The sequence below is a fragment of the Oryzias melastigma genome, linkage group LG7 (genome assembly GCF_002922805.2).
Source record: "Oryzias melastigma strain HK-1 linkage group LG7, ASM292280v2, whole genome shotgun sequence".
Taxonomy (NCBI): domain Eukaryota; kingdom Metazoa; phylum Chordata; class Actinopteri; order Beloniformes; family Adrianichthyidae; genus Oryzias; species Oryzias melastigma.
The window spans coordinates 10138028-10148617 of NC_050518.1; the positions used below are offsets into that span (position 1 = coordinate 10138028).

Consider the following 10590-nt stretch of genomic DNA (forward strand, 5'->3'; position numbering starts at 1 on the left):
TCATGGTTAAGCATAGCTACGCAAGCTTTACAATCATTCTTGGACTCTGCATGAAACACATGTCCACTGAACATGCATTGACAGCTAAACCAGGTTAAACTTTGACCAAGCAATTACAGACTTGGATTTGGTAGTGACGTGATGAAACTCCCTAAAATGAGGGTGTAGTTACCATAGTTAATCTGGTGAACCCAGATGACGAGCCTGACGACGTCTGTGTTTGTTATTCAAAATAAGAGAAACCAAGGCCACTCTCCTGACATGGCGGTAATCCATATCCGCCATTACAAGGATTTTGGCAATAAACTGATCTGTTTTGGTTCTCTATGCTCAAACCATGAGATTTCCACAGCTTTGACATTTCGCACTAAGCTCCTTCAAACTGTAGGTGGCAGACATGTGCAAGTAAACAGTGGAAAAAGAGAAAAGAAGGAGAAGTCCTTCCCTGCTCATCCAGTGTGAGCGCCATAGGGTAAATGCATGTTCACAAACCAGCATTTAACATTTTTAGCGTTTAGCACATCAAATGCCGGGTGTTTACATAGGATTATACAGCCTAAATATACGGTACTCATAAGGAGTTACAACAATTATTAACAAGTTCAATACAGAGTGTTTACTGCATTCTCACTCCCAACAATATGAACATATGGTCCGGCCCTCTCCGCATAACTTTTTGATGTCTTGAATGTCCCCAAGTCGTCGTTTTTTTGACGTGAAGGCTGTTCCCATTAAATCAGGTGCCCCCAATTCCCGGTTCACGGCCTGGAAAAGGCCATAAAACAGGTAAATAATGCATTCATTAATCAGAGTCCCCAACCCTTGGGATGTGGACCGGTACCTGGATCCAGACCGGACCAGTACTGTAACTTAACCCTAACTCCGTACTGTGTCGCGGGTGTTGGAGACACATGATTTAATGGAAACAGGCGGCCTGCTAAAGAAACGACGATTTTGGGACACCCAAAAAGTGACGCCGAAGGGGCCCGAACCATATGTCCATATATGACGAGTTGGGAGTGAAAATGTGTAGTAGAACCATTGTTCACATTTTGTATTTTTTACTAAAAATATAATTAATCTATAGTCTAATGTAATTTCAAAAGCTGCTTTACAACGTTCTGTTTTTTTAATGTATTTTTATAAATTATTTTGTTTTCCCCTTCAAGATCTAATTTAAAGTGACATCAACAGAAAACAAACAAAAAAATAATTAAACATACTCCATTAATCACATTAGTTCTTTACTTATTTTTTTATGGTGAGACTATTATTTATGGATTCTCATTCTTTCTTTCAATAAAAAGATCTGCGTTCTGGTGCAGAGAATCTAGGCCTGTGTCAGGAGGTCCATTTAAGTTTATTAACAGCAACTCCTTGAATCATTCTTACCATAAATTGACTTAATTAGCAGTTAATTAAAAGAAAAAAGCTCTCTTGATTTAACATCTATTCAATCCAACCAGAGAATTACAGGCCTTGCACTACCCTCTATGGACGTAACATGTCGTGTCAGCTTAGCCCAGCCACCAGAACCAATGAAGAAACGTGAAGAGAGAGACATAAGCGGGCAAAAGAAAATGAGAAAGAAAGTAGGTTAAGTCAGACTGACGGGAGGACTGAGTAACAGATTAATTGCTGTTAGGTGAAAAAAAAGAGAAAAGGCGAGTAAGAGTGGCAGGAAGAGAGGGAGGGCAATTAAATGAATGAAAGTGTAAGCAAAGTGAAGCTGGCAGGCAGATAGACCAATGGCAGAAGGGAAAGAGTAATTGTAATTTGATTCACAGGAAAATTCTGAGTCACAAATAAACACACCTGCAACATAAGAGTTGCAATCACACTGTTGTAGTGATAGTGGTCATATAGCTGTGGGGCAGTCAGAGAAAATGAATGGAGATGGTCTTTAATGACATCATGACTTTCTCTTGAGAGAAACTGCCAGTATATACTGTATTAATGGTAAATAACCAATTAAGTAGTCATTATTAAAATTTACTAAGAACATTTTCTTAAAGCCTCAATAATAAATAACGGTGTGCCAGTGGTAGAGAATGTTAAAAAAAGAGAAATAAAGTGGAGTGTTTGATTTAGTGTGGACAGTTTATCTCATGTCTTCTTGCTGTCCCAACATTGTTCTGAATGGAAAAGTAAACCTGATTTATCCACATCACTATAATGTGAACCTGCTCCCTATGCTGCTGAAGAGCCCACTGCACTGTCTCCACTACATAAATTGTGCTGCATTGGTAGTGATGAATTCAACTTCAAATCCATGATAGCATAAAGTTTTATGACTGTAGAAATTGATTGCAGGAAGAACACGCCACATCAAACATCTATCTTCCAACTGCACAATGCAACCAAAACACAGCCCACATAATTGTTTTTATGAGCCTACATGACAGGAACATGTACCAATGATGCAGTGAAGCCGAGCACGCGTTTACAGCTGGTCGATACGCTCTGAAGTCTGCACAGTTCATCGCTCACATTCACGTGCTCACGGTCTTTCAACTCTCCCCTCACAGTTCTTTGTTCTTTTATTACATTTTCCTCTCCTTTCACTTCATATGATCCAATAACTTAAATAATGGGAGTATGCTAAATAGGGAAATTTGAAATTTCATTGTCAAAACATTTCTTCTTGTAAGATTTTTTTAATTTGAGTGTGTGTGCATGCTTTCATCTGTCGAAGGACGGCATATTTGATAAGATTGAACAAAGAACTGAGTTAGGTGAGATTAATATAATATAAAGCTTATGTGGAAAGTGGAGCTCATACTACAGACTCATTATGATGAGTTTAGATTGTAACAGACATTCAAACTGTACCAGAAGTGACTGCATTGTTGTGTAAATGGAAGCCTGGATTTAATCCAGGCACCTCCCTACGTCACTTCATGGAGGTAGATCGGTGTTTAATATCTAGAGACTCCTCTTGTGTATTAGCTGCACTAAATAATACAATCCTAGCTTATTGGCATCACTGCTGACAGGAGAACAATGTTGCTTCTATAGGAGATGATGTAAAATCTATTTCCAACTTGTCTTTCACTCCATTGGTTCTTGTTAGAGTGTCTGTCTTTAATTTTATTCTGTCTTCTTTGCCTTCTCTCTCAAAGGTGTGTCTCTCTCGCTGTCTGATTCTGTTTGTATCTGCTCAACTTTGTCTTTTTGAAAACTAAGCCCTAAGCAACTGTTCTGAGTTTTCACTAATCAGGACATTCATGGCTCTTTCTGAGCCTGAAAATTAAGAAGAAGCTTTTTATAATTGGATATGAGCAACAATTATGTATATCCTTTCAAATTGAAAGGGATAGTTGGCAAAGTCCATGTCACATCTTAATAAAAATTCTTCAGAAGTACACATACACATGAAAAGACAGTGTCTGAAATGCAATGTAAGTTCCTATTATTTAGAGAGCAAAAATCCCACTAAAGCATTTCACACAAAAATTCAACTCCAAGGTTGTATTCAGACTGGACACATTCGGTCCACTTAAAGTGAACCAGGGTATGCTTCCTCCAATAATCCGAAACAAATTATCAGTCTGAATACACCTAAACAAGCCCAAGTCCTTGACCAGGAACCTCTGACCCATCTTTCGAGACGGTCTTGGTTCATTTCCAATCAGACTGAGCTGCGGTTCGCTCTGAGATTCCTCAGTCTGAAAACAAAGTGATCTAGGAGCGGATTACCTGAACCAAAACAGTCACCGTAGCCGGTAGTCACAGAGACTCAAAAGAGCAGGACTTCCATAATTTCCACCTCTGGTTGCTTTGTTCCGCCCTTGTTATTCCTGGCCAATGAGTGAAGGGATCTTTAGTCACGTGGTTTTGTTTACAGGTATTTGTTCTGGAACAGGAAAGTCCCATTGATGACAGTCTGAATGCAGACCAAACGCAAGGTTCAGGACTTGATCAAAAACAAATGACACGGTCTCGGGCAGGAACACATTATTTCACCAGTCTGAATACACCCTAAAATAGGAAAGACTTTGTGTTACATTAATTTATTTTTTTTTGTTTAGAAAAAGATCAATGTTTTGTGATTTGTTTTGCCTGCTTTAACAATAGCTGGTTAAGGTTATGTCTTAAGGTTATGTCCATCTATGGTTCAGAGATAGGGCAGTTGGAAGATCGAAGGTTTGTTTCCCGCCTTTCCTGTACATCTGCTGAAGTGTCCTTGGGAAAGACACTGAATCCCACATTGCTCTTGGAGGTTACAGATTGGCGCTAGTGTTAGGCAGCAGAGACACCATCAATGTATGAATGTGTGTATGTATGGGTGAAAGCAGACTGTGACTGTAAAATGCTTTGGGCCTACTAATAAGGTAAAAAAGTGCAATATAAGTATGTCATTTACCATTTTTTTTTAAATAAATAAAATTATTTTTAAGAAATAAATGTAAAATAAGACTGTGTAAAATCACAACACTTTAATTAATCTGGGATTTTTTTTTAATGATTTGTCTTTATTAAAGTGACCTGGCCTAGAAAGCAGTCAAGACAATATTTCATTTAAGAAAACAAGCATATCAACAAACCACAAACAAATATAGTATTGACAGTAACAGATACACATTAAAAAGCTCAAATATTAATATGAAAATTGTTTTTCAAAAAGTGAAACATCTGGAAACCTTTATATTGACCCACTCATTTTTATTTACTTGGAAATATATTTAAATAAAGAAGAATTTATTTTCTTCTGTAGGCATTGCCAACAAACACTACATTTTAAAGGTTTTTGTTTTTAAACTCTCCATGATCAACAATTATATGAGTATGAATCATAATCGTATACATGCATATATAAATACACTTTTTTATTATGTTTCTAAGTTGATGCACATCAAATTCCTTTTTTGGTCTTTATACCTATTTTACAGAGATTTTTCTGAGTGGAAGACAATTTTCCATTCTCCCACTTCTTGTTTAATTTTTTTCCAAATGCGTTTTTCTGTTCTTGTCGTTTTAATCTGCTCAAGAGTCTTTCTGCATCTTTCTCTAATGAACAGGTTCTTGAACCAGTCTTGGGACTTGAAATGCATAATTCATGGTGTGTGAATGAGAAGAGAGGAAAGAGCGCCCACTTAACCTTCTCTTTTTTCTCCCTTTTTCTTGTGTCCATCTTCTCTGGTCTGTCTTTGTTATCTTTTCCTTTAGACTCTGCCATTGTTAACGGCGTGTTCTGGTCTGAGGCGCTGAACAAAGTGTTCGTGGATAATTTTGAGAGAGATCCGTCCCTCATATGGCAATACTTTGGGAGTGCCAAAGGCTTTTTCAGGCAGTATCCAGGTAAGACTGTTGCAGGTGTGCTTACTGACTGTGTTTGCAGTAAGATTGCTGTCTTGGTGAAGCAGAATAGCAGATGTGTGGGAATCTGTAGCGGCCGACAGACTGTGACAGGAGGAGATAGGGGAGGGAGGGTGACGGAGGATAGGTGGGAGGCAAAAAGGAGGAGATTGGTTAAAGTGAGCCAGTGCAGCGGTTGCAAAATAAAAAAGCATGAAGAGGATGGAGAAAAACACTTGAAACAAGTGAAGTGGCATTGATAGAGATAAGTGAAGCATAAGACAATCGAATTGGCGGATAAATGGAAATTTCTTTTTCATGCTCATCAGTTGAACTTTTAAAAGGTCGCAAAGTTCTTTTTGAACATCTGTTTATTAGTTAGAACAGCCGTTTTCTAATTGTGTTTTGCTCGCAAAGCCTTTGCAGCTTGAAAACTTGATGGGATTTAGTTAATGTTTCTTAATTCCTAGGAGAGTAGTTGAATAAAGACAACCACACAAATGTTTATTTAAAGACCCACTCCAATGAAAATTGTGTTTTTAGTATCTTTAACATGTTTTTGTGACATTTTTCTTATAACAGATGACTTGTATAAGACAATACTATACTAGAGTATTCAAATCAAGATGATTTTAGGAGCAGATGAAGAATAAAACTTGTAAATGTGACATAAAGCTACAATCTCCCCGCTCTGCTCTATAGTCATGCATCCACCTGTAGACGAATAGATCCAAGTATGTCTTTGTTTTTCCCATCTGAGCTTGAATCTGGCTCAAAACTGTATGGCTGGATAGCTCCAATACTGACTGCCATTTTTGTTGGTTGTGGGGGAGCAGTAAGATAGCAGGAGAAAGTGTTATCAAAGGAATGATGGGATATCATGGAGGCTTACTCCTGCAACAGTCCTGCCCACAACTCAGTGGCGTGTTCTGATTAACTTCTGCCACTCTGCACAAATTATTTTTTATAAGATTTTTTTTATTTTGCTGTAAAAAGATATAATCATGATTAAAACACCACTGGGAGGGCTTTTACAAAACATCAGAATATGATTGGAGTGGGACTTTAAACAATGACCTTTACTGACTTTTTTTAAAACATTGGAATGAGGAAAAATGTGTTTATTATTTGTGTGTATATTTGCATGTATAAAATACATATTTAATGGTTTATAAAATCTCATGTTTTGATCAGAATGAGCAGGTTACTAATTACTTACAATTCAATGCTTTTGAAGGAATCAAATGGAAGCCCGATGAACACGGGGTCATAGCTTTTGACTGTCGGAATCGGAAGTGGTACATCCAGGCGGCCACCTCCCCGAAGGATGTGGTGATCCTAGTTGACGTCAGCGGCAGCATGAAAGGCTTAAGACTGACTATTGCCAGGCAAACAGTTTCCTCCATTCTGGACACTCTTGGGGATGACGACTTTTTCAATATCATTGCTGTAAGTCGATGTAAATGTCTCCACAGCTGTAGTCGATTAGACACGCACGCAAACACAAACTCTCATCTATCCTTTCCTTTCACATGAGGAAAAATGCTGGAACAAATCAGCCCTTTTACTGTCATGCCAGCAACTAATTACCAGTCATTGGGATGAAGATTTGAAATGCAGAGGCCGTTTCTGTTCTATTTTGCCTCAGGAATCAGAACCATTGTGTTCACATTTCAGGCGTTTGCAGCTTTGCGATTGTATGGTCAGATCTTATATTTGTTAGAGTTGCAAGCTGCAAATTTTACAACCACGTCTTCACGCCTTTGCTATTTGTACGGAGTTAGTATGTAATGTTAGCAGTGAATTGCTAAAACCTGAAAGTTTGAAAGTGTTTTGTCTATTATTTGAACTAATTGAACTATAGTATTCAAAACAAAAGAAGAAGAACATGGAAATTAGAGAAAACCAGTTTTCTAAAGACACTTGAAAAGAAAATGCTGGTTGGACAAAAGGCTGTTTTTTATGTAGCACAACTCAGTCCACTCTTCACTTCAAATAAACACAAACGCAGATTAGTGAACAATTAACGGCTTTGGAAGAAACCAATTTCCATTGTTTTATTTTTTTACTTTGTAGTTGAATTCATATTGATGCATTAAATAGCAAGAATTATCATGGAGAGGCAGACACCGTGTTCAGTATGGTCTTTACAGAATGTTTCAATATGCAGGCTCTTTTCAGTTGAAATGAGCACAGTTTGTAGTATTATAAATGCCTAAATATATAACATTGAAAACATTCTCGTTTAAAAGAAATGTCTATTTTGTTTCACCAGTACAATGAAGAATTGCATTATGTGGAACCCTGCCTGAATGGAACACTGGTTCAAGCAGACGTCACCAACAAAGATGTACGTTTCTTTTTCCTTGTTTACTTCTTTTTTATTGTCTTCTAGAAGTCAGTGATATTTTTTTTAGTAATTAATGTGAAAAAAAAATAAAACTAAATCACAATTTTATATTTAGATTTGATAGAAGTGTACATTTAGTATAAAAAAATGTAGGAATCTGGGGTAGAAAGGAGGAATACTTCATTTTGCCGTTGGAGGTGAAGATGGTAAAGTTTAGGTTCCAGTGGCATAGTAGCCAGTTGCTGGAAAAAACTGAACAGGCTGCTAAGCATTTTAGGTGGAGATGGCTTTGAACCACTCAAGCAGTTCAACAGATGAGTGTGACACTAAGTGAGAAACACCATGCATCCTCACAGCACCTTGCTGAACCAGTGGACTGTTTTGAGGGAAATGCTTCATCAATTCTTTAGTTTTCATTCATGCTCTCTGTAAACACTTTCTTTATGACTATTTTTATATTGAGATCAATAAAATTGATTTGATTAGCTAATTCAATTCATAGCATTTTGAGAAAAGTACAGTAGATCAGTTTAAAAACACTTATTGGAGCGCTGTATTCATTTATTATGATAACACCATAGTAGATGGATAGCATTGCTATGGCACAGTCTCCTTCTGAATCTATTTAGGTGCAGCACTCACACTAAGGCAGCACTTCCAGGTGTCCACTTAAAATTCCATCTCCCTGGATCCAATCACTTTTGTATTTTTAAATTCCATTAAAAAATAAATTGCTTACCTCCATTAGTTGAGGCCAAACCTCAGGATGCAACAGCGTTGACCACTTTCTACACACCTCATTCAAGGCTTGAAAAGATTTTAGTGTGTATGCATGTCTGTTGGGTGCAAGTTAAATAGTATTCACCTCTTACCAAGCATCCACTTATGCAGATGATTTCCAGCTACTAGTTTTACATAGTTTGAGTCATCTTGCAAATCCCAAAATACTTTCAGATATGACTTTTTACTTCCACTACGATCCTCCATGGGCCCAGACAACCTATGGCGGTCAAACCCTGTATAAATGCATTTGACTAAGGCATTAATTCTGAGGGTCTATCTTGTTTTTGATGACATTACCTAAATTATGTAAATTAGAAAGAAGGGGACCTAGGATAGAACCCTGGGGGATGCCAAAATAAGTCTTTTGAAATTAAGTTCAGTCTTAGCAACTGGACTTAAAAATATTCTTCTCTTGAAACATTTCGCCACTATTCCAAGACTTCTTCAGACAGAAGAAGCCACTTGAAAGAGGAACATCTTAGAGTCCAGGTGCTATGACACAGTTTTTTCATTATATTTGTAAGAAAAACCATTCTTGATCGGATACCTTTTTTTTTTTTAACATACTCACGTTTATCCGTTATTTTTTATTGCAAGTATTTCAAGTTCTAATCAACCAATCAAATGCCTAAATAAAAGTATGTGGTGCCCTCTGGCCCCCACCTCAAACGTTTGATTAACAGATTATCGCGTTCCCACTCTCATAGCTGATTAGTGACAGTAGTTGCCATAGAAACATTGACTACTGAATACTAACCTCCTCTGGCTCTGTCCGCATTGTGGAAAAATGGCGACTGAATTGGGTTCATGTCACTGGAGCCGGATAAATGGCATTTTCTTTGGGTTACGTCACACTCGCTCAGTCCAGTTTTCTTATATAGTCAACTATTTTTATTGACACCAATAAATGTTTTTCTCTCAGTATCCTTCCAACTAGGAGCAATTACAGACTTTTGTATTTATAAGTTTTGAATAAAAAAATAATGATTGAATCAAATGTACTTTGTTACATAAAATACTGTATAATATACTTTTAAATGTATTATTGATGGAAGTTCATACCTTCCTTTGTTCATTTAAATAACAAAAACTACACCTACCTTCCTGCAAGCCTTTTGTCAGATAAAATATATAGCATGTTGCAGTTTTAATTTACGTTGTAAATGATGTAGTATCTTCAACCTTGCATGCACAAAGAAATTCAATATCCCACTTCAGTGCTGCATGGTAGCATGGATTGAATATTACCTGTTTTATTTGTGCAGTGTGTGTATGTGTGTGCCTGCACGTAATTCTGCCTCCTATAGTGAAAAAGCTCTGATATGACCTTAATGCTTGTAAAGAGACTTTTCTTCTCCCATCAGAAAAGAGCAAAGGACTGATAAGGTGACTGTACTATAAGCAAAAGCAAAGGAGAGGAAGGTAGAGAAAGATTAAAGGCTTTGAGGGTGTAGGCTCGGTCAGAAGTGGTTTGATGTTGTGTGTGATGTTATTATTACGCATGCATGATGAATTTGTGTGGAAATTGTTGCTTTTTTTTTTTTTAAGTGACTTTTTTTTTAGGCAGAGAAGTGGAACCTTAGTCATTTTGAGTTATTAAAAGAGCAACATCAGACAGCTCGTGATGAGCTGTCTGCTGTTGTACATCTGTGTGTAGCTCATCAGGGCAAATACTGGGGCAAACATGTGAGAGCCTTTGGGCTGATGACAGCATTAGGCTAGTCATGGATTGTTAGAGAGGAAATGTACCTTTGATGTCATAATCACATGTATGAACAAGCACAGCCACACAATTAAGAACACACATGTGCACCAGCTCGAACAAACTGCTAGTTAAAATGAGGGGAGCAGAAAACTGGACAAAATTTATTTCACATGATGTGTTATTTTGCTTCAGCATAATGGAACAGTTTATCTGAAAAAAGCCCACAGAGCAAAGACTTTGCAAGTCTCTCTAATCAACATTTTGATGTTTTATCTTTTCCTGTAATAAGTTTCCCGTAACAGTTTTTTTCTTTTTCTTTCTTTGAAAAAAGTGAAAAAAATGCCTAAAATAAATGAGAGAAGTTCAATATTTTAAAACCTTGTGTTTGTGTCTTGGCCAATTCTTTATGTTCTGAATGTTTTACTTCAGTTCAGTGTGAATAACACCATGACCA

General features: G+C 37.2%; 1 protein-coding gene across 1 annotated transcript in view; it reads left to right on the forward strand.

Annotated features, from left to right (window-relative positions):
* cacna2d3a (calcium channel, voltage-dependent, alpha 2/delta subunit 3a) overlaps window positions 1-10590 on the forward strand; it is a gene marked incomplete in the record, with an annotated part of 125797 nt that overhangs the window by 62686 nt on the left and 52521 nt on the right. Inside the window, 3 exon segments of the mRNA XM_036212745.1 lie at window positions 5170-5301; window positions 6536-6747; window positions 7574-7648. Of these exon segments, the coding sequence (XP_036068638.1) occupies window positions 5170-5301; window positions 6536-6747; window positions 7574-7648 (419 nt within the window).